This window comes from Mytilus edulis, chromosome 6 (genome assembly GCF_963676685.1).
Source record: "Mytilus edulis chromosome 6, xbMytEdul2.2, whole genome shotgun sequence".
Lineage (NCBI taxonomy): Eukaryota > Metazoa > Mollusca > Bivalvia > Mytilida > Mytilidae > Mytilus > Mytilus edulis.
The window spans coordinates 22,031,690-22,057,884 of NC_092349.1; the positions used below are offsets into that span (position 1 = coordinate 22,031,690).

The 26,195-nt window shown below is 32.2% G+C and overlaps 1 protein-coding gene across 1 annotated transcript; it reads right to left on the reverse strand.

Annotated features, from left to right (window-relative positions):
- Positions 1-5,300: 5,300 nt before the first annotated feature.
- On the reverse strand, positions 5,301-26,144 carry LOC139527358 (TRAF-type zinc finger domain-containing protein 1-like). The gene is made up of 11 exons (XM_071322747.1): positions 25,813-26,144; positions 19,740-19,932; positions 18,500-18,938; positions 17,934-18,179; positions 16,148-16,215; positions 15,335-15,537; positions 14,707-14,836; positions 13,436-13,964; positions 9,999-10,104; positions 8,487-8,634; positions 5,301-7,568 (listed from the first exon to the last, which is right to left on the reverse strand). The coding sequence occupies exons 1-11, from the start codon at positions 25,857-25,859 to the stop codon at positions 7,533-7,535; spliced, it is 2,145 nt and encodes a 714-aa protein (XP_071178848.1). The 5' UTR covers positions 25,860-26,144; the 3' UTR covers positions 5,301-7,532.
- Positions 26,145-26,195: the final 51 nt, after the last annotated feature.

Consider the following 26,195-nt stretch of genomic DNA (forward strand, 5'->3'; position numbering starts at 1 on the left):
CGAAACAAGAAATCAAGCAATTTCATTGGTTGATTTTCGAGTATGAGTACAAAAAACTGACTCGAAAGTTTTATGACCGCAAGGCCTGGTACAGCTGGATAGTATTACTTTCAAAACTAATTCAACTGCACATGCAAAGGTAATATAAATCTGAATAGTCACTCAACTTTAAAAATAGCTAATCCTGGATACAAGTGTACGAGCAATGTACTTATTGTGTTTTATTTGTGTGCTATCAATTCCAAGTTTACTTTCCACAGCAGTCACTGAGAGAGAGAGAGAAGGTTTTTCACTTCATAGTTCGAGATTACTCTGATGTCCAACGGCTGATTTGCCAGACAAGCTGGGAGATTTATGCTAGTATACTTATATTACAAACTTAAATAGTCCCAGTCCCATATATTATATCAAGTATTATTGGATGCCGAATTGAATTTTAAATAGGTGCCGATTTGACTAGATGCCGATTTAACCAGGTGCCGATTTGACTTGTACCGACTATTCACTTCGTATCTTATCACCGTTAATTCTAGGAGGAACCCCATTTCCCAGTCCCATATATTATATCAAATATTATTGGATGCCGAATTGACTTTTAAATAGGTGCCGATTTGACTAGATGCCGATTTAACCAGGTGCCGATTTGACTTTTTCTATGGGTGCCGATTTGACTTGTACCCAGTAATCTCGGACTATTCACTTCGTATCTTATCACCGTTAATTCTAGGAGGAACCCCATTTCTAACCCTTTAATTATTAATTTCCTTTGGGTCAGTGGGCATGAATCCTTCCGTGCACACTCCTCTGTTTAAATTCAGATCGTTCTTAATATAATACAACGTTTATCGACATCTAACGAGTTAATTTTTCTTGACGATTTTGACGGGAAATACTTCTGAAAGGGAGACAACTCGAAACGATAATATGGAAGACTCCATTTCGGCTAAAGGGGTGTTATAGGTAAAACTTCATTGATTTTAATTTAAATGATGCATATGATTTTAAATTATGCAACAACAATATTAAACCCTCAATAGCAGGCAGACATAGAAAGAATCCAATGAGTTTCAAATTAATTAATAAGCGGGGAATCCAGAACAACCACTCAATCTGATACCCCTTGAAATCAAGAAAACTATACGCATGCGCATTAATACATAAACAAACCCGCGACGTGCGATTTGGAACAAGAACGTTTATTTAATTTATGATATGATGAATGAGTCTCAATTTCTTTATGAGAGTACGTACAGTATCAGTTTCATAACGGTAAAATATAGAAAACTCCACTTCAGTTCTTATATGACAGAAATAGAATTATCGGAATTCAAAGAACTCTCGCATTTATCAAAACTGGGGAATGCCCTCTGACGTGTTTCTAAATTTATAAAAACACTAAATATAAATACTGCTTAATTCTGATTTTCCGTGTTGTTAAAAACACGCATATAAGTCAAGGGAAAAATCAAACATGAAGATTATGAGAAGAACATTACAGGAAAGTTGTTTATGTTCAATCCTTTTGCTTTTTTTTTACCTTTTAAAGCAAGACAATCATAAGAATCTGAGATGTTGCTGAATGTTTAGAATAAAACGGTTGACGTGAGGGAATGAGCCCTGAGTCAACGGTAAAAGTCTACAGATTGCTTAAAAGCAATCGTATCCCAAAAACGAATTGTATGAATTGTGTAAATGTGTCACCTAACATCCATGCATTCCAACTTCCACCCAAAAGCTGAATACAAAGACTTTTTATTCGGACGACTCAATATCCATAGTATTTTATTATAATAATATTACAAAACTCATTAGACGAATAGGTAACAGCTATCATATTCCTGACTTGGTTCAGGCATTTTCTTGGTTTTATTGCTTTATAAACCTCTCACTTGTAAGACAGCCACATAAAATGACATTATATTGACAACGATGTGTGAACAAAACAAACAGACATAATAGTTAAAAATGTCAAAATAGGGATACAGCAATTATAAACATTGTGTTATAATCTGAATCACTATAAAACAAACTAATACGTCAAAAAAGATAAATAAAAAGGCATATGGACAAAGCGCATGAAAAAAAAGACAAGAATATAAACTGATGTTTATAACATACATTTTATCACAGAATTATCAGCTTTTCTGTAAATATGGAAGTCGTCCCTTGAATGTGTCAAAAGTAAAATAACAATCAAAGTGCTTGTAATGTTCACGGATAGGATGTATAGAATGTTATGATGAATGCACTATATTTTGTGTAGCAATTGAGGTAGTGATACATCTTGGAAGATTTAGATATCAAGTCAGTCCCATAAAGTTTGATTGCATACATGCAATCTTTACATAAAACATTCTAGAGAAAAAATCAAACAAGAGGCTCTCAATAGCCTGAATCGCTCACCTGAATTTTTTTGGTTTAATCTCTCATCAATGATTATTTTGGCTTTTCAATTTATTTAAATGTTCTTTGAATCGTCCTATTTTCTTCAAAAGCAAAAAATAATCATTTTCTCCTATGTTCTATTTTAGCCATAGGAGCTATGTTTCTTGACATACAAGGAAATGAAATATAACATTTATACTAGATACTCTGAAACTCTGAAACTCATTTAGCCTAAGTTTGGCTGAAATTGATACAGCAGTTTCATAAGAGAAGATTTTTTAAAGTCAGTCAACATGATGAACAAATTGTGAAAAAAGTCTTTAAAGGGCAATAACTCCTAAAGAGGTCAATTGACAATTTTGGTCAAATTGACTTATTAGTAGATCTTACTTTGCTGATCATATTTGCTGTTTACAGTTTATCTTTATCTATAATAATATTCAAGATAATGACCAAAAACTGCAAAATTTCCTTAAAATTACCAATTAAGTGGCAGCAACCCAACAATTGGATGTTTGATTCATCTGAAAATTTCAGGGCTGATAGATATTGACCTTATGAACATTTTTACTCCATGTCAGATTTGCTCTTAATGCTTTCGTTTTTGAGATATAAGCCAAAAACTGCATTTGACCCCTATGTTCTATTTTAAGTAACGGCGGCCATGTTTTTTGACGGATCAAAAATCAAAGCACACACTTTGTGCAGGATAATCTAAGGAACAACCATGCTAAGTTTTAACCAAATCCATTCAGTAGTTTCAGAGGAGAAGATTTTTTAAAGTTAGCAAATATGATGAACAAATTGTGAAAAATTGTCATTAAAGGACAATAACCCCTTAAGGGGTCAATTGACAATTTTGGTCATATTAACTTATTTGTAGATCTTACTTTGCTGATCTTTTTTGCTGTTTACAGTTTATCTTTATCTATAATAATATTCAAGATAATGACCAAAAACTGCAAAATTTCCTTAAAATTACCAATTAAGTGGCAGCAACCCAACAATTGGATGTTTGATTCATCTGAAAATTTCAGGGCTGATAGATATTGACCTAATGAACATTTTTACTCCATGTCAGATTTGCTCTTAATGCTTTCGTTTTTGAGATATAAGCCAAAAACTGCATTTGACCCCTATGTTCTATTTTAAGTAACGGCGGCCATGTTTTTTGACGGATCAAAAATCAAAGCACACACTTTGTGCAGGATAATCTAAGGAACAACCATGCTAAGTTTTAACCAAATCCATTCAGTAGTTTCAGAGTAGAAGATTTTTTAAAGTTAGCAAATATGATGAACAAATTGTGAAAAATTGTCATTAAAGGACAATAACCCCTTAAGGGGTCAATTGACAATTTTGGTCATATTAACTTATTTGTAGATCTTACTTTGCTGATCTTTTTTGCTGTTTACAGTTTATCTTTATCTATAATAATATTCAAGATAATGACCAAAAACTGCAAAATTTCCTTAAAATTACCAATTAAGTGGCAGCAACCCAACAATTGGATGTTTGATTCATCTGAAAATTTCAGGGCTGATAGATATTGACCTAATGAACATTTTTACTCCATGTCAGATTTGCTCTTAATGCTTTCGTTTTTGAGATATAAGCCAAAAACTGCATTTGACCCCTATGTTCTATTTTAAGTAACGGCGGCCATGTTTTTTGACGGATCAAAAATCAAAGCACACACTTTGTGCAGGATAATCTAAGGAACAACCATGCTAAGTTTTAACCAAATCCATTCAGTAGTTTCAGAGGAGAAGATTTTTTAAAGTTAGCAAATATGATGAACAAATTGTGAAAAATTGTCATTAAAGGACAATAACTCCTTAAGGGGTCAATTGACAATTTTGGTCATATTAACTTATTTGTAGATCTTACTTTGCTGATCTTTTTTGCTGTTTACAGTTTATCTTTATCTATAATAATATTTAAGATAATGACCAAAAACTGCAAAATTTCCTTAAAATTACCAATTAAGTGGCAGCAACCCAACAATGGTTTGTTTGATTCATCTGAAAATTTCAGGGCTGATAGATCTTGACCTAATGAACATTTTTACCCCATGTCAGATTTGCTCTAAATGCTTTCGTTTTTGAGATATAAGCCAAAAACTGCATTTGACCCCTATGTTCTATTTTAAGTAACGGCGGCCATGTTTTTTGACGGATCAAAAATCGAAGCACACATTTTGTGCAGGATATACTAAGGAACAATCATCTTAAGTTTCATTCAAATCCATTCAGTAGTTTCAGAGGAGAAGATGTTTGAAAAATTGTTAACGACGACAGACGACGACGACGACGACGACGACGACGGACGCCAAGTGATGAGAAAAGCTCACATGGCCTTTTAGGCCAGGTGAGCTAAAAAGGAGAGTCCATAATCAACTGGCAAAATCAAAAGCTCAAACACATCAAACCACTAGAAAACAACTGTCTTATTCCCAAATTGATACAGGCATTTTCAAAGTAGAAAATTGTGGGATAAACCTGGTTTTATAGCTAATTAACCTCTCACTTGCATGAGTCTTAATTTTTTGTTATTATCTTGACAACAATGTGTGAACAAAACAGACAGACTTAATAGGCATAATGTAAGTGAATCATTATAAAAACGAACAAATCTATCCGCAAAGAAAAACATTACGGCATTTAACAGTATTTAATTGTTCAACACTATTTATCACCTAAAGAGACTTTCAGCAACCTTAGCAGCCAGTTTTGTAAGGTGGAAAATATTTGGACACCTGGAAAAAACCTCAACCTCTGGACACATTAATTTTATGGCCTTGCTAGTCTAATTTACAAGGCTTTGAGCATCACTGACGAAACATTTATTTTAGAAATTGGCATCTGGCATTGTTTATGTCATTGCGGGTGAGATAAAAACCAAAGCTTCAAAATATATTATGATGACCTTATTTTCAAATTGGCTCATTTTATTTTACAATTGTGAATAAACATTTAAATTTCAAATACATAGTAATCTAAAAATAATTTTGGCATTAAATGCCTTCCAGTTTATATTTAACTAGAACTATAACAACTTGTCAACAAAGACTTCAGTAGAAGACTTAAATAAAGTGACTGTTCAACCAATACTACAAAGCAATCTAGTAAGAATAATTTTATTCATAAAATACAGTGAGGCATGTTGAACCTGATAGCTTTTTTGTAGATAAAACAGGTATTCCGTTTAGAAAACTAAAATTACTTTAACATGTGCGAATTTTCTTAGAAGGTCATGTGTCCTTTTTTAGCTTGCTGTCTTCAAATAATATAAGCAGAACTAGCTATGTCTACGTTCTTAAATAGGTCAACTTTAATGATCACTAATCCTGCTAATACCAAAATCAAAATAGAAGATTCACAACTGCATGTGCACGAGAAAAATGTTTTCAAAGTGTGCTAGATTGTATACAGACAAGTTGCAGATTAACAAACTGATAAGCAATTTTTTACTTTAAGTCAAATAATAGCATTAAAAACCCAGCAACCACTGACCAAACATTTAGGAGGGTAACATCATGTGGTGAAGAAGTATTGTTATAAAACTGGTTGATTCTGTTTTAAAAGACATTAGCGGCATCTTACGCAAAAAAAAGATTTGATGAATTATGCTAATTTTGCTTTTTGTTTTTAAGGTCTTAATAATAAGTCTATTCATCATAACCCCTCCTTTGAAAATGTATTAACTAAATTCAGAGATCAATTTTCTATATTCTATATTAATTTTTTTTTACCCACAATTCCCAAATTTTCTTTTATTATTGTTGGCCCATTATTCTCTATTCTTTAAACCTTATTCAGGACATTATATATAATAAAATTACTTTTAAATGCAAAATCAAAATAATATGTCAATTGTCTTAGAACTTCATAATGCGACACTGAGAAATATATTCCTTAACTTATTCAACTTAAGCAAAGTTGGATATTTATAAATCTAAATCCTGATAAATGAAATTGTGACATTCCTTCACTAAATGAATGAAGGATTAATGCAAAAGGCTTTGAAAAAATAAATTAAACAGATAGAATCATACACATATTAAAATGTACAATTCATATATTACAATGGGTTTGGGAAAAATACAAACAAAACAAAACAAAATGTCCTCATGGTATTTTTTGGAAAGTTTTAACCTATAACACAAGTTGAAATGAATACAGATAAGTTTGAATGTCAAAGACTGATGTATACTTTTTTGGAAATACCTCTTATAGATTAACTATAAGATCTAACAGTTCAGACACAGTTTTACAAAAATGATATACAGGCACCGATAATTAAAACGACAAGCCAGCATAGCAAAATTTTTTAAGGGTTCTGAACTTGATTCTGTCCGCTGCCACTGTTATGGCATCTGGTATATGAATGATTTTCACATTTGAGGAGAGGCCTTGGTCTTGAAATCCTTAACTCTTTGAATGTGAAATTTGTTTTTCTGTCTTTTAATTTAATATGTATACAATATTTTTGAATGGTACATTTTGAAAACAAATTTTTAATTTACAAATTATGCAATAAACCAAAATCTCAGTTTGCAACAATAAAAACAGAGACTATAATAGTTCATTAATTGATTCAAAATTCATGCACAGCATAAATTGTCATCATAACTTTCTTTGGAATAATCCCATCTATAACAAAAACACTTTATATAAAAATATATAATTTGAACAGCATCCGAGGCTGCATATGTACATAATTCTAGTGCAAAGGTTTTTCTTTTAATTATTAACTGAGAGAAAAAGATTAACAAAATTGCTTTGGTTAATAGATACACAACGTCTGTTTTTATATCATTGTCAAGTTCAGATCAAATGAAGAAGTAACTACAGCAAGCTCTGACTGGAAAAGTTTATTATCCAGGTCTTTTTTTAGATCTGCTTTATTGAACATCTGTTCAAATTCACAATTATACTTTGAAGGCCATCCCAAATAAATTGAATAGAATAAGAATTTCTGTACTTTATGGACACTGAAAAGGATCCAAATGTTTAGCCCAACACTTTTGTTATAAATTAGCAACTGTTCTATAACAATGAGCATAAGCCTACTATAAAAAGAAATTCTAAAAGGCCCCAAAATATTTTCAACAGTTTGCTTATGCTGTATATCATTATTCACTATTACAGCTGGTCTTGATGTCTTCTACTGGGTGGTTTCTGAAGAAAAAAAAAACATAGGTTATTGAGAATTCATCTACTCTTCTGGATACCAATTTTTAATGGATTGAGACAAACTAGATTTTTCTTGGACATTTGGTTTTGTGATTTTGCTAAAGTCTGGATACAAGCATATAGAAAATGTGTAACTCATTGAATATTCAAATTCATTGTTGTGCTGTACCCATGAAATCCACAAAAAACGGGGTCCCTATAAAAGGTATCAACAGGATCTATACTAACAAAGTTTATTTTTGTTTGAAAAATATGCTTAGATGATTTTACATCAAATAATCAGAAAAAAAATAGTGTACCTACCTTATTTATACTGTGGATTCATTATTATTCGTTGGATACCAGTTTTCGTGGATATCGTGGGTACAGGTAAACAACGAAATTTAATGTTCAACCAAAAACAAATTTTCTTTAGGCTTATATGCAAACCTAGCCAAAACCATTAAGTTACATATCCACGAAGAGTAAGTCAAACTTATATTAAGCAGTCAATCACAGGAAGTATTAAAAGTGACATCTCATGAGAGGTGACCCTTTACAAGTGGTTTTAAAAAATGGTTGAAAATTATTGAAATGTTTTCAGTCGACAGAGTTATTGTTTTTTAACAGTGAAATGTTAGAATTTGGTGAATCTGACTTTCAAAATTGGAGATAAACTTTAAAATGTGTTTTAATTCATGGAGAAATAAAGCATTATTACTGTTTTCATTGGAATTCTTGAATTTCAACTTACATTTTGCGAACTAAGTTACAAACCTGTTTCATTTCTTATTTTGACTACAATGTATATACTGAATATATACTTTTTTCATGATTATATTGGTACATGTGGTAGTTTAAAACATTGATATGATAGTTTACAAAAGTAATGACAATTTCTTTGTTACTAAATCAAATTCTTACATTGTTTCGGTTAATACCATTATCAAAAACTGCAGCACGATTTCTCCTACTGTTTCCTGAAGAATCCAGTGCTGTTGTGCGAGGTTGAGTAGAGCCAGGTTGATACCGAGTCCTACTTGTTGTGGTTGGTGTGATATCTGCTGTAGGCCTAGGATAAAAAAACAATTAAACAGAATGGCATTCAAATATTTTAATTTCTAAACAGACATTTCCTCATGTGATATTTGTAATACTGATCACCTTTGGTTTGTATCTGAATATAAAAGACAACTGACAAGACATCTCTAATTGAAGTTCTTTTTTTTTTAGCATTTTTTACAGTTCTGCATTAAATATATCTGAAATTGAGGCTCTTTCAGCAGTTTTGCGAGCAGTTTGAATTAAAGGGACAACAGAAGCCTAATCATACCTTTCTCTATATTAATTAAAGACAGATTTACAAGCTTAAGGATGTACTTAGGCGAGGTTTTGAAATTTGTGTCAAATGTTCGGATTCCTTGGTGTTTTTCCATACAATACAATGTAAAATATTTTGCCCCATAACACCCATTTATTTTTTCATACAAGACTTAATAGCTCATGAAAGGTCATTTACCAAAATTTTAGAAGATTCTTAATTTTCATTCTTTTGTTTTGAGACCTAATAATACCAATGCAAATATAAGGTAAAAGTCTGAGTCAGCCTTTTCCCGCCATATTTTAAATCTCAAATATCTCGAAAATGAGGTCCGTGACCTATCAATATTTTTAGCTTATTTTTATCCTTAATTAACTGATGCTCTTTCAGCAGTTTTGCGAGCAGTCATTTTATAGTATCAATTTTTACTTCTTGATTTATTTAATTTCACCTAACCTCACCTAAGTAAATCCTTAAGCATGACACAATGAGAAAATCACTAAATACATGCACACCAACAAAAATGTGTGTCAACCAAAGCTTGGGCTAATACAAAAACAATATACAAAGAAACAAAGGGGGAGGGGGGAATAAAAAGATATAAACTGAAAAAGAATGGACAAATCTATGACCAGAAGAGATTGATTGTTGATTGTTGGTGTTTTAACTCCACTTTGAAACGCTACTTTTTTCTTTTTTTTTTTGAATTTAATTTGCTGTTTCAGAATCTAAAGAATCATTGGTAGTTTCATTGTTTGTATCCCAAAATGAAAAAAATGTCATGTCATTTGTTAATTTTCCATTGTTTATGACATTTTTAACCAATCAGGACGTTTTGGTGTACAATTTTGAAAATATTACACAGGATGCATTAGATTCGGAAAATTGGTGGAGTAAGCAGACGTGCCTGGAGAAAACCACTGACCAATAGGAAAACTAACAGTCCTAGTCAATTAGATTGGAGTCAAGTGCACCAGCATGAGCAGGGTTCAAACTCACAATCACAGTTTTTACTAGCTAGACCACTTGGCCACCAAGGCCACAACATATAGAGAATACTTTTGTATTTGCACAACATAATATCAGTTGCTCAGGAATGATAACAATATGTATACCTTGTACTAGTTCTATTAGTTCTTGTATCTACACCAAAACCAAAGCCACCTTGATCTCGTCTTACATTCCTACTGGTACCTACTGGTTTACTGACCTTTGTGTCTCCTTTAATTGAATATCAAAATGTTTAAGTACAATATTAATCAAAACATTATTTTGAAACTGAATGAAAAATTAAACATGTTAAATCATAAACATGATAAAGTAAATTTAGAGAATAAAATAGTCCAGTGATGTCGTTAGAAGCCGGCAGCCGGCGATTTTCGCCGGTTATTGTCCTTTTCGCCGGCTATTTTTGCATGAGTAAAAAGAATTAATAAGATAAAAAAGATAATCAGGTTAATATTAAAAAATAATTGTTCAATGCATCAGCTTCCACGATTAAAGTCGCGATAAACAAGGATGTAAATCAGTGTTTACCTTTGACTAAATATAGTTCACGTAAATGCAGTCCGCTGATTGGTCGTCTATTTAAAGTCGGTAAGTATTGTAATGTTTGCAAGGATAAAAAGAGAGACGTTCCGATGGACATTATGACCCTGTTTGGTTTTTGCTTCAAGAGAAGGAATAAGCCAAAGATGACAATAGCATGTTATGGAAATTAATATATCAGTCAAATAAAAGAAAGTATAATATATATAATGTTGTCAAGAATCTGGAAAACAGCACTTTTTGAAGTTCACATTTCAAAGCCCACGACCACGTGGTGTCCAGAGAATGAAGGTCAATAACGAAAGTAGAATATTGTCGACCACAAATAATTTTTAAAAATATCTTTTATAGTTCAAAAGGATTTTAGTTTACTGATTACTGAACAGTTAACAAATAAGAGAAAATAAAACGACATAGCTTGACAACATGTTTGAAATACGTGTACAAGTCTTATATGAGATAAAAGGGGGTCATTTGTCACTAAGTACGTACGCAAATAAATCGATCAAGATATTTAATAAATTCGATTATTTTTGAAATAAAATTATAATATTTCACCTATTATTTCACAGGCACTTGCCTGTGTATTATTTACATATATTCAAGAACAGACTTCCTTAGTTGTCTTACAAAAGACACCTTCCCAGAAAAAAATATAATATAGATTAGCCTTGCCAGGACTACGGATTCTCATTTAAAAAAAAATCAATGTGATTGAAGTCAACAACAAAAATAAGACAAAATTAACATTTTTCCAAGCATCTAAATCACTCTCAGGTATGCTCAGAATGCAGGAATTTTAGTCTAAATTTTCAAATCTTTTTGGGGATAGCCAAGGACGTTCGTATATTATGTTAGTTATACGTCCTTGGGATAGCATACGATTTTATAAAATATAGCACCTCTGTAACAGTTTTAACTTTGAAATCGAAGCTCCAGCTGACTACTAGTCAGTGAATATTGTTTTTAATTTTGTAAAAACAAAACCAACACTTTTTTAATATAAAATTAAAACATAATGTTGTCAATGTCACAATTACAATTTTCATTTAAAACTAAATTATTCAAGTGATAATTCAAACCAGAGACAATATGTTTCTATTCAAACTAAGATTTTTGGATTCTTTCAGTTAAAAAATATTTACTAGCAGTCAACCTGCAGGAAAATGCACAAAAATGTATATTGGTCCATCAAGATGATCAATGATGTGATCACATGTACAGAAAATTTACCCATCATGTTGCTAATTTTAGTTAATCATTTACATTATCTTCAGTAAAAAATGATGTTTTCAGAGGTCTGAATAAGGGTCTAGGACACCCCCAGAATGCAGGATTTTGCACCATTTTAAAAAAAAATCCGGGGGCCCTTGAGCGGGCCCCAGACCCCCCGCCGTAGTAGCGACGAGCAAGCTCGTCGACGCGAACGGCTTCGCCATCCGCATGTACTTGCCGCCTATTTTAGAAATTCAGCCTGCTTCTTCAAAACTTAGTGACATCACTGAATACAAATGATAATATTATGCAAATATATAATATATAGGGTAGTTAGCTCTGCTGATGGGAACTTTTTCTTAAAAAAATCAAAATAATTTGTCTATGTTCTGCGAAACCCTGCAAGTTCAGTGCATTACCCCCAATTTTTTTTAATTGGTTTTTGATTATGAATAAGCTTATGAATTTGTGATTTTAACCTGTTTTGAAAATTGTATATTTCATAAAAAATTTTATATCATTTTTCATGTATGTGTGTTTGTTTGATATTTTGTAATTGTTTGTTATATTTCATTGTATAATTTTCATGAGGGCCTCAGGGAAGATTAGTTTTATAGCTAACTGTGTACCTTTTTAAATAAAGAAATATTATTATTATATATATGGTGGGCGTGTGGTCTAGCAAGCCGTTTACAGTGCAAGCCATTTGGTGTCATGATATATCAGTAGCATGGGTTCGAATCTCGGCGAGGGAAGAACAAAAAATTTGTGAAAGAAAATTTACAGATCTAACATTGTTGGGTTGATGTTTAGACGAGTTGTATATATTATATATATTGTACAGTATTATTACATGATCCATCGCCCTGTAAGATTAATCGTTGACTATTTATTCAGTCATTTTATATATGTATGCAAGATATCAAAAAATCCCATAAAGTTTTTAACAGTTATTTATATCTTAACAAAATTTTAACCAAAACTTGTATTTATAAGTTAATTGCATGAACAAAACTAAATTCATTTATGAGTAAAACATAAAGAAAATGATTTGTTTTTTTTAAATTGCTCTGTATGTTGTCTCTTGATCATCTATCCAAGCTTTTTGGTGAAGGCTGTAGGCTTGATAAAGGGTAGATAATTATTTGAAGTTAACAGATACTTTTAATCGAGAAATTATTGTGAGGTCTTTGATAATGTGACTGTGTGATTATCACATTAAGAACTTGCATTCTGATATCTAATGCAGATTTGTTCTTATATTCTTAAATTATTGTCTATTTGTTACAATGTTAATGATAAATGCACAAAATAACTTCAGAATGACAGTTGGCAGAAATGCTCCTTTAAATGAATATAATTAAAAGAAATATTTTTCTTGGAAATGATTTCTCAGTTATTTCCAGCACTACTCCTCTGAAGCTACATGTGAGGTGATTTTCTAGTATTTAAATAAATTTTTAGTACAATATCTCCATTTGCACTATAAAAAAGAAAATAATTACAGCAGAATGCATTGAGTGTGTAGGTAAAGGTAAAATCTTTGGTTAGCTTGCTTGCTAGCTGAACCATTAAGTTATTATAAGGTTAGGTATACTACCCTCTTTTAAGAGTAGACTAGTCCGAATCTATCTGTCTGTAGAACTAGACTACTCTTAAACAATAATAGCATAGTTAACCTTAAAATGACTTCACAGTTCAGTTAGCATAAGCAAGCCAACCAAAGATATTACCTTTACCTACACACTTATTGCATTTTACTGTAAGTAACCATAGACATTTGACCTACCTCTTGCTCCTGAAAGAGAAGATGGTGTATATCCAGGACTATGATTCTGCCGTGAGACGTTTATATTATCTTTACTTTGTTTACGTTTACCACCATTTATATGTCCAAGAAAATCGAAAGTTGGACTAGGCTGGTCAGGCGAAAGTAAATTTTCTAATGTATTTCTTGTCCGTACAGAACTATCCGTGTGCTTTGGTTGACCTAATCTCCTAGGTGTTGAGTGATTTTCCTCGTCACTATCATGTGTAGATGAGTACCTACGACCGGGAATTTTTGGTTCTTTCATATCCACCCCATATTTATGTAATGTTTCCCTCAAATGTTTGGAAGGCGGTTCGTCTTTACTGGCACTACTTCCTGTTCGGGAATTAGATGTTCTACTACTATTCCGTAAAATTTCACTTAAGTTTGAAGGGGGTTGATATCTATCAGAGTGTAACATAGGCTCATTATTCTGTTTCTTTGGTGGGCGTTGTACAGCAGGAGAGGCAACTCTTGGTGTCATGGAACTGTTTGGTTCACATACAGCCTGAAAATACATTGTATACTTGAGTATAGTGACTAATATGTTAATGTACTTTACCTTAAGTTAGATAGACAAGTTCGTTGTTATTAATGTATATTGTTACTACATTCACACATTTGAAAAAAACTTGGTATCAATCCTTCCAAGTTGAAGAACTGAAAAAAAATCTCCCAAAATAAATCATGAATATATAAATAAATAGAAGTTATACATGTTGCTGACATTTTGTGTATCTGATTTGCCTGACTCTACTTTACAAGTAACATACATTAATATATAATTATAATAAATTAACTACTTTGTCATGCCTTATAAACATATTTTACCCTGCGAAAGAAGATGAGTGTTTATAGTGGAGCAGGAACTACAAGCCCTTCTGGAAAAACATAAAATCAGTCAAAGCTTTGGACTAGTGTTCCTCGATCCTCATGATTCGTTTTGGTGTTTTGTTCCTCTTTTGGTTCTTACTATTATTGGTTTCCTATACAAATGTACAACTTGGGCATGTTGAGGGTGCAACCTTTCAATCATAAGCCATATTTCACATATTAGGTTACACAAAAAAGTATACATGTATGTTTACTTTGAAAAAAAATATGTTTTGTAGGTAGGGATTACTTAATTTTTATTATTTTTTTACATTGAGTCTATAGGGTGCTTAAAAAAAATGGTCAATAAAACTTTAGGGCAGGGAATAAAAATTATGGTAGGCAAGGGTACAGTAAACACATTATGTTTAATATACCTGATGTTGTACTAAAACATCTTGTGGAAAAAGTTCATCACAGAATTCACAAGGAAGCATAAAGTTATCACTATCAGGTCCGTGTCTATCTACATCCATCAAGTCATGTATATCTTCATTGTTAACGTCACTGAAATATACACACATGTACTGTTACATCAAAAACATTTACTTCAGACCTGAAAAGTCAAACATTTTTAATGATGCAAAATTATCATGTTAAAAAATTCAATTTCCTCAATGAACATGATGAAGGATAAAGTCCAGATTGGTATACTGGTATAAAAAGATCTTAACTTTTTTCTAAATTTACAATATAAGTTTACAATAGATAGTACATGGTTATGCTAAAAATATATCATACTTCATATTTATTATTATCACTATTTTACTAAATTTTCCTTTGATCTTACTGACTGATAATTGTCTTTCTAATAGACTTCTCAGTGGAGTCCAGTGATATGAAAATTATTGCTAGAAACTAAGGGAATGTGTGTAAAATAGTGATAAACAGATTATTATTGGTTATCTCAACTTAATTGCTTTTCTCACTTTTGCTGTACCGGCTCAAGTGAGAAAATCAATTTTGTTGAGATAATCAACAATAATCTACAATTCCTACACTAACCCAGCCCACATATTCTGTGTAACTCCATAATCTAGATTATTTATCACAGACGGTTGATGTCGGGTTGTTTCTTGAGATCTCAATCTGTTATCCAGCTGAAGTGGTGTTGTTTCTTGAGCTATTCTTCCTGAGCTCCAACCAGGATCATCTCTATTATTAATTTGTGGCATCAGAGAGCTTAGTGGGTCATCTGTACAATGGCTCTGTAAACAATATTTTTTTCAAATTTATATCAAAACTACACTTAAACTTTTGTTATTGTTGAGAGATAAGACTTTTACAAAAATTAGGGATGTCAACCAAATCTGGTACTTGCTAGTTTTACTAAGTCATACTCAAGTACTGCATGGTATTAATAAATATTATCTAGGGACTCATCCAGTCGGTTTCGTAAATTTGTAACAAAAAATCCAGCTTTAACATAGTGCAACATGATAAATGTCAGTAAACTTCATTTAAAGTATTTGCAAACAAAAAATTTCTGAACCACATTTATAAACAAACATATGAATCATATTTCTAATACAATTTGTCAGTGATCATTGGACGTTCTGAATAAAGTAAATACATAACAATGTCCTAATGTTCAGAAAACAGATTAATCCAGTATATTTTGATATTAATTATTCCATACTCGATATTAATCAGTGATATTTTTCATGGTTGAAAAAGCATTTACAGTGCATATATTTAAAGAATGAAGTGCTTCCACAATTTATACAAAATGTACTTCAAACAACCCTTTTACACCCCAATAAATTTAAAGGCACTCAAAAGAATTAAACTTCCTGTTTAACCAGAATTTTGTATTACCTGATGATTGACTAAGTCATCTATTGGAATAGCTTCTCCACAAAACTCACACGGTAACAGTGATATATCTGAAAAGTAGAAATTTATAGTTATGTTATCCCAAGAAAAAATCTGAAACTCTGCTGAAACTCATCAAACTGGATTCAATCTTTTTTTATTAAACAAAAATGTGTCCATAGTACACAGATCCCACCCACACTATCATTTTGCATGTTCAGTGGACTGTGAAATTGGGGTCAATTTGGCATTAAAATTAGAAAGATCTTATCATAGGGTACATGTGTAATCAATATCTATTAATGTTTAGTAATATGTAATGAAATCATATAAAAAAATACAAAATTTGGCTAAAAGTAACAACACTTGGCCAGCACCTCATAAGGAAAGGAATAGTCATGCTATGTTTGATTTCATTCAATTCAGTGGTTCTTTAAATGAAGACTTTTGTATGCATTTCCCATAGGGTCCTATGTTAAACTAAGTCCCCCCCCACTGGCAGCCATCTTGAATGTTGCAATGACAACAAAGTAACAACACTTGGTCAGCATCTCATTAGGAACATTCATGCTATGTTTGGTTTCATTCCATTCAATGGTTTACTAAAAGAAGACATTTGTATGCATTTCCCATAGGGTCCTATGTTAAACTAAGTCCCCCACTGGCGGCCATCTTGGATGATGGATCGGCTACAAAGTAACAACACTTGGTCACCATCTCATAAGGAACATTTATGCTATGTTTGGTTTCATTCCATTCAGTGGTTCACTAAAAGAAGTCATTTGTATGCATTGCCCATAGGGTCCTATAGCTATGTTAAACTAAGTCCCCCGCTGACGGCCATCTTGGATGATTGATCGGCTACAAAGTAACAATACTTGGTCAGCACCTCATAAGGAACATTCATGCCATGTTTGGTTTCATTCCATTCAGTGGTTCTCTAAAAGAAGTCATTTGTATGCATTTCCCATAGGGTCCTATGTTAAACTAAGTCCCCCGCTGGCGGCCATCTTGGATGATGGATCGGCTACAAAGTAACAACACTTGGTCAGCACCTCATAAAGAACATTCATTCCATGTTTGGTTTCATTCCAGTCAGTAGTTCCTTAAAAGAAGTTCAAAATGTAAAAAGTTAACGACGACAACGACGGACGACAAGTGATGAGAAAAGGTCACTTGGCCCTTTGGGCCAGGTGAGCTAAAAATGATATATCAAATCCTTAGAACAGCATATTATTGGGTTTTATTCTCATCACAAACACATAGTGAGACAAAATCTCCTGTCGCATTAAAGTGTATGATTCTATTTGCAACATTGCATGTCTCCACCGGGACTCAAACCCCGGAAAGTCTGTGTTACAAGGCAGCGTGTTAACCGACTGAGCTAAAGAAGTACTTCCTTAGCTCAACAGCTTATGCCTGACTAAGTATCTACCAGATTTTCTAGTTGATGCAATCCCGTTGATGCAATCCCGTCACAAAAGCAATGGTATAAGTTGGTTGGCACATGCATGACATGGGACAACAAACACAAAGGTTCCTGGTTCCATCCGTGTTCTGGGAATATAATTTCAGGGACTTAATTTTGGCTCTGTCAGAAGGGGACAATAAATGGTTGACTCATGTTAAGAAACAGTAATATATCTTGCATGTATAAGAAACCATTGTGGCTGATGCAGTCACAAGACTGCACTCGCACCAGCAAAGTGGAAAGGGATTAATATAATAAGTAATAATTTGTTTACCAATCCACTACAATTAAATACTTGTATGTATTTTGAATACAAACCTGCATGATCAGGTTCAATGTCGTAACTATCAGAAACATTCCTGTCCAGTCTATTGGAGGAGTTCCCTCCCCTTGGTACCACTGATGGTTTATCAAGCTGCCTGATAATGTCTTGTAGATTTTCCTCTTCATTGAGGTCTTGGCTAAGATGCATGGCTAACAGTCTGTCTTGTTCCTCCTGGCTGCTGTTTTTAACTGGATTAGATCTGGGATCAATTACTGGCTCAGATCTCTGATTTGTCCTTTCTGGGATTTAAAAAGAAGAAAAACAAAAGAATTTAAATTTCAAAAGCAAAATATAAATTAACAAGATGTAAAATAACAGACAAAAACATCCTCACCTGTATTTTATCATCTGGAAACCACAAAATTAAAAAAATTTGCAACAATCATGATCATTACACTCAGTTAAAAATGACTAAAATCAAACTTAATCCAAGAATCTTCATTAATCCAAAACCATTGAAAACATTCCATTAAAATTTCAATCATATAAAAAACAGGTTTTCTATTTATTACATTAGGAAATTAAAAGTTTTTGAATATTTCCAACAATCATAACCTACCTCTTTGCTTATTAACCTCTGATTTTTTATTTGTTTTACTCTTTGTAAATTTCATTTTATCACGTCGTGTGTCATTAATAATAGGATTAGAGGGTCCTCCTGCTGCACCTAATATATCCTCAGATCGTAAAATTCTGTTCATTTCTTCAAACATAAAAGGATCAAGTTCAGTTCTATACATCTGATCCGGTAATAGAACACTGCTGCCGCCATTTGTGTGATTTCGACATGACGTATTATCTGTCGAGGGTTTTGGGGTCGGGTAAGTGCAGTTACTCTCTTCATGTTTTAAATCATCTTTTTTCATGATGAATTGTCCACATTTTACACATTCCTCTGTTCTCGTCCCACAGTAATCTAAATGATTGTCTAATTCATTCTTTGGCATCTCCAGCTCACAGTATAAACATTTCATTGATCTTTTGAGACATTCCTCCTCCTAGAATATGTAGAATATAAAATGTCGATTCATAATTAACGAAAGGTAAGTAATACAAACAAAACTTTTTTTTTTTCATTATTATGGCTTTTTTTACAAAATTACCGGTATATTGCACACAAAGTGATTCAGTTAAACAATTTAAACATATTTAATAAATATAGCCACTTTTTTTATAAACATTTTCAGTGATTTTATGCATGCACTCTTTTACACAGTGTTACATGTATCTCTTAAGTGATGGGACTGTTAACAATTTTAGTGAACTGGAGAAAACAATTATACCAGATTAGATCGAGCAAAATGTGTTGTTATCCTTCAAATAAACGAACAATACAACCAAATATGAATCCTGTTGGATCAAGAAATGGAAAACTTATTCTTTCCAAACAATTATCAATACAGAATTGTACAAATGTATCATGTGTATAGTCTATAATAGCATGAATAGGGGACATATAAATAACATGTAGATTCTGAATTCAAAGGACTTCACAGAAATTCACAGCTGTTCAAATATCAGAAAATAGCAAATAATGACATATTGTCATTTTCCATACATACATGTAATAAGATGTGGTATGAGCGTCAATGAGACAACTCTCCATCCAAGTCACATTTTGTTTAAGTAAACCATTATAGGTCATGTAGGTCAAAGTACACAACTTCAACACAGAGCCTTGTCTCTATTGTAATTTTTATGCAATCTTCAAAAAAAATAATCATACATGTACTTAATGATCATCACTAAATGAATTTATAACATACATGACATACAATCTTTGTGCAAATTGATCATACCTCATGTTTTTCTAGGACACTTTTCTCTACCTGTACACCACATTTTTCACAAGCAATCTTGGCATGAGTTTCTTCAAAATGTATATCAATTTCTCCCTTGGGTACAGGTTCTTGGCAGTGCTTACATAAGGTAATGTTTCGCATGCAGTGCATCTCATGCATAACAAAATTAACTGCACTGATGTCTCTTTTACTGAAAACAAAATATATAAATAAATTATTAACTTGGTTTTTATGCATACATATAACATGTATAAAATTTTCAATAAAAGGCAGGTGCTACCTGAATCGAAGCTCCTGGAGGTTATTTGTGCATGTGTATTAAGTCATACTTTTCTGAGACATATTCATAAAACTTAATATATAATAATATAAATTTGCAAGGCAATTGTAAGCTCTTCAGTCACACATTTGCTGGGAATAATATGCTCTTTTATGATTTTGGAACCATAGTGGTATAGACCTTCGAGAGATATAACTGAACAGGACATAATGCTCGCTGATGACATCAGAGTAGATTTTAATTAAATGTACAATGTATTCTACATTTTGAATGAGCCGAAACTAATTACCCTGTATTTATGATTTCAGTAAATGTTATATTTATCACAGGCCTCGACAATAACGTTTGTCCGATTGTCCGGTACCAGAGGAAAAAAAAATCGGACAAGTAAAAGCTGTATCAAGCTTGTCCGTCGGGACAAGTACAGTTATTTAGCAGAAAATAAATTTAATCCAACTTTGATGAACAAAGTAATTTATTATAAACAAAAAACAAGAAAACAAATATTAATTTGACATGTTTCTGTATTCTGTTTATTCAAATGCAAAACCTTTTCCTACAACATGTTTACTTGCAATCGATAATTTTTAACTAGTTCTTTGTCAGGTACTTTTTAACAGGTAAAAGGAATACTATTCTCGAAAACCAGTCTTACTGATCGGAATCATGATGCGCTTTGTAGATAAGGTAACTTTACAGGACAGTTCGTCACCTCGAAAGATTCAGCTCCAAGTTTAATAGACAGTTTAGCACCGTAGGAGACATATAAGTAGACATGATTGATAGACAGTTTGACAAGGCAGGAGACATTTCGGGACCAAGACAAATCAGTGCCTCATTTTGCGACCTTATTCTGTTCCTTATAATAAATACCATACCGTAATTTTTTCACAATTTTTTTTATTTTATTTACCATAAAATTCACAAAATCATATTTGATCAGAAGTAGAAACCAGGTGCTCCGCAGGGCGCAGCTTTATACGACCGCAGAGGTCGAACCCTGAACAGTTGGGGCAAGTATGGACAAAACATTCAAGCGTGATACAGCTCTGAATTTGGATTGTGATCAAATTTTTGACATTACATGGTTTTTTTTTACACAAAACAAATGTCAAGATTTTACAAATCAATTAAAGATTTCTTCTTCAAACTTTTTAAATCTAAAATTAAATAGTTGACACAGCATAGGTTTCTGACACAGAATGAATGTGGTCTAATGAACTTAAAAGTTTTTTTTTTGCCTTTGAGCAATTCACTATGCTGTTGAATATTAATCCTCTCAAAAAAATGTTTGAAGAAATTTTCTTTTTATTTATGAAATCTGAAATGAGAAAAATTTAAACCCCCCCCCCCCTTTTTTTCACATCCCCGCTTCCCTTTTTCCAAAACTGATATCAATTCAAATTTCTAATGGAGTTTGCAACAATAACTACTCTTTTAAATACATCATAAAATATTAAAATGTAAAATAAAGTATTTGTTATCACTGAATGGTAAAGATTGGTTGGTAGTAAAAGTGAATATACATTGTTTATTGTATAAAACAATAAAAATAACTTCATCAGCAACATTTTATATTGGCAAATTTCCAATGAAGTTATTTACATAAAGTTATTGGCAAATAAAAATAGAAAATGACATCATAGTCATGTCTGGCAAATGTCCAACATACATTATCTAAAAACATTTTAGATAAGATAAGGAAAAAAAGCTTCATCAGCAACATTTTATATTGGCAAATTTCCAATGAAGTTATTTACATAAAGTTATTGGCAAATAAAAATAGAAAATGACATCATAGTCATGTCTGGCAAATTTCCAACATATATTATCAACTACTATTCTATACAAAGAAAGATAACTCTAATTGAAAATTAATTGCTATTGCACAATATTGTGCAATTAGATATTTCTTGCTATTGTGCAATACTGTGCAATTGAAAATTTCTTGCTATTGCACAATACTTGATATGGAATCCTGATTTGGACCAACTTGAAAACTGGGCCCATAATCAAAAATCAAAGTACATATTTAGATAAAGCATATTAATAAGCCCAAGAATTTAATTTTTGTTAAAATCAAACTTAGTTTAATTTTGGACCCTTTGGACCTTAATGTAGACCAATTTGAAAACTGGACCAAAAATTAAGAATCTACATACACAGTTAGATTTGGCATATCAAAAACCCCAATTATTCAATTTTTAATGAAAACAAACAAAGTTTAATTTTGGACCCCAATTTGGACTAACTTGAAAACTAGGCCAATAATTAAAAATCTAAGTACATTTTTAAATTCAGCATATCAAAGAACCCCAAGGATTTAATTTTTGTTAAAATCAAACTAAGTTTAATTTTGGACCCTTTGGACCTTAATGTAGACCAATTTGAAAACGGGACCAAAAATTAAGAATCTACATACATAGTTAGATTCGGCATATCAAAGAACCCCAATTATTCAATTTTTGATGAAATCACACAAAGTTCAATTTTAGACCCTTTGGGCCCCTTATTCCTAAACTGTTAGGACCAAAACTCCCCAAATCAAACCCAACCTTCCTTTTATGGTCATAAACCTTGTGTTTAAATTTCATAGATTTCTATTTACTTATACTAAAGTTATGGTGCAAAAACCAAGAATAATGCTTATTTGGGCCCTTTTTTGGCCCTTAATTCCTAAACTGTTGGAACCAAAACTCCCAAAATCAATCCCAACCTTCCTTTTGTGATCATAAACCTTGTGTCAAAATTTCATAGATTTCTATTAACTTAAACTAAAGTTATAGTGCGAAAACCAAGAAAATGCTTATTTGGGCCCTTTTTGGCCCCTAATTCCTAAAATGTTGGGACCAAAACTCCCAAAATCAATACCAACCTTCCTTTTGTGGTCATAAACCTTGTGTTAAAATTTCATAGATTTCCATTCACTTTTACTCAAGTTAGAGTGCGAAAACTAAAAGTATTCGGACGCAGGACGACGACGACGACGACGACGCTGACGCCAACGTGATAGCAATATACGACGAAAAATTTTTCAAATTTTGCGGTCGTATAAAAAACAATACTTGCAATATGGTGACCTATAGTTGTTAATTTCTGTGCCATTTGGTCTCTTGCAGAGAGTTGTCTCATTGGCAATCAGACCCTATGATGGCTTATCTTCTTTTTATTGATTGCATTTGAATAAACTTTTTTCAACTTAAAAAACAAAACAGAATACAAATCCAATGAGTGTACAGGCCTATCAGATGGTGCCTCATGTTTAGAGTCTGGTGAGACTAGCATTGATGAAAACTAAAACCCAATTCCTGTGATATAACTAGTTTCGCAGTTGTACTTGACTCATATTTTTGAAAAATAAAAAGAAATACATCTAAGTCTGTTATAAATGTATTGTCTAAATTCGTTTTGCTCCTTTTAATAATCAACTAAAAATGTAAAAAGGTTATTTTTAATAATAAAAATTAGGACAAGTAACAATTTCATTCGGACAAGTGAATTTTGGTATGTACTTGTCCTACAGGACAAGTTGAAAAAAAAGTTATTGTAGAGGCCTGTATCATGTTATTTTATCTATTCTTAATTGCATATATAAACACTATTCTATTTCCTTTTTATCTTAATTGCCAAGCTATACATGTATATCTCGTGGATGTCATGTACAAAAATTGTATGTGGTACATGTACATGCTTATTAATCATCTGGACTGATTAATCATGCACAACAAGATTATGTTGTGCAATCAGCTGTCAATGTTAAAATTTCTTAAGGTGGTGCTCACACTATTAAATACATTTTTTGTACTAGCGGTGATGCCATAGCAAGTATTATGTCTGATCGATTGCCATTGACATGAGGTATAATGTATTCTGTATAAAATTTAGATTTATAAATCTATTGATTATTGCAGAATGGAGAACTGCATATTTACAAGGTGAATACAAACTTAGGTGGCAGAGGGAAATTCAAGTGTGCTGCAACGCCAGTCTTCATGATATGACACTACAGCTCAGGTGGATTTTGCTTTGTCCACTCCTCCACAGTTGGAGTGGGTACCGGGTGGGCAAAATTTCTAGCTTGTCCACTCTGCCCACCCATAGGAGTGAGCATGCAATTTCTTTTGTTTAATCAAAAGACTGGCAAGTACAGTCAATTGAAAAAAGCAGATAAGCACTTGTAATCACTATTTTTACAAAAAAAGAGATTATAGCTAGGGTGGGACTGTGGAAAAAGCAAAATCTACCCTGGCTGTTGTGTGATATGCCTTGAACCTTACTGGTTTGTCTATGAAAGCTTAAGTTTATAGCGTTTATCATGTTTATACAAAAATTTCTGAAGAATGGGATGTGGTCCTTAAAGTTAACTGTAAAAACTGCAACACCACTTATGGATCATGGTGAACCCTGTAAAAATGTAAGCCATGTCAGTCAACAATAAATAATTTTCCAATAATGCCAATTCATCTTTTTTCCTGGCTACAATGTAATTTGATGTCAGAGATCAAATATCTTTGTTACAATTTTGTCCTCATACATATTTTATCCCAAATATCCAAGGTCAACTGGTGTAGTTTATACAATTACATTGTTGGTCTCATTGACAAAAAAATGATTGAAGAGTTCATGTAAGCTATTGCGAGGTTGGCTTCTATTTTTTTTACACATGACACCTTAAAAAATCATTTTGCATGTAAAAGGGACATGGAGTCAGTCAGGACCTGTGAAATTATATTATATATGACAAAACAATAAGCAGGTTACAGGATCATAAACCCTCTCCCCACAAACTAGCCCTCCTGGCTCCGTAATTTGGTATCCGGTCATTCAAGCCCCAAACCTATCCGGCCCCAATTCAATCCGGCCCAAAGTCGATCCGTCCCAAGTCGATCCGGCCCCATAATAAAATAATGAATAATCTATATGGGCAAAATCAATTTGCGCATATTACAGTTTTGAAAGGGTATCTTTCTATTTTTTCTGATGGTATAAATTGCGGCACATTTACCGGTATCTTTTTTCTTTTTTTTTTTTCCTATATCACGTGCACACTTTCATGACTTTAGATTAAGCTGAACATCAAAATAAAGAAAACCCATCAACACATAAATTGATAAATTATAGAGTAGTTTTTCAGATGGAGATCTTGGGGAAAACTTTTTAAAAAAAAACAAAAGCTTAAACACACCAAACAAATAGATAACAACTGTCATATTCCTGACTTGGTACAGGCATTTTCTTGAAAACTTTTAAATAATAATAAATACCCACTTTACCAGAAATCCTAAAATTAGGTGTCGACTAAGTTAAGACTGATTTAGTAATAATTTACAAAATTTGAAATGTTGTTTATGTAACTATTTGTTATTACACAGGATGAAAGACTTGCAATTGAAAAAAACGGTAATCAATGCTGATGAACGTTGATTGTATTAAACTCTGTTATATATGTTTTTATTACTCAATAATGTTGAAAACTTGTAATGAAACTGTACATAATCAACATAGTTGTTTTAAACTCATCTAATGAAAATATTCCTCAAAGGCCAACTTTTTTTTACTGTACACCTTTTATAATCTTATTAATTTCATAAACATTTATCAGTGATTTACAATTCATATAATGCATGATGATATATCTTCATTATAATTTCTTATAAAAATATTTTTTTATTGGGGCCGGATCGACTTGGGACAGATAGACATGAAAGCAGTAATTTATAGTATTTCTTTTAAGGAAAACGTAATATTTACAAAATGAAATTATAAAATAAATATCCAGCAATAAATTACCAATTTTTGCAAAACTTTGTCTCCACATCTTGTGAATCTTCAGCCATGTTGATGTTTATGAAACTGAAAGTTGCTTGGTCACGTTACAAGAATGTTTTTATCATTACAAATTTGTCATTCAGAAATAATCAACCAATGATTCAAAATGAATCGCTAATTATCATTTAGTTTAACTAATTTAGACAACAGAGCAATATTCTGTTTTCGATGACAATAAAGAAACTACAAGGTGTTTCCCCTGATACAAAGACACTTGGGATAGAAACTGTAGCCTGGCTTGTCAACAAAATATTTTGACAGCTCTAATCTGCAATAGAACAACAACTGTGATTGGCTAATTATTTTAAGACGACGGTTTTGATTTGTTGGTGTAAGAGGCAAGT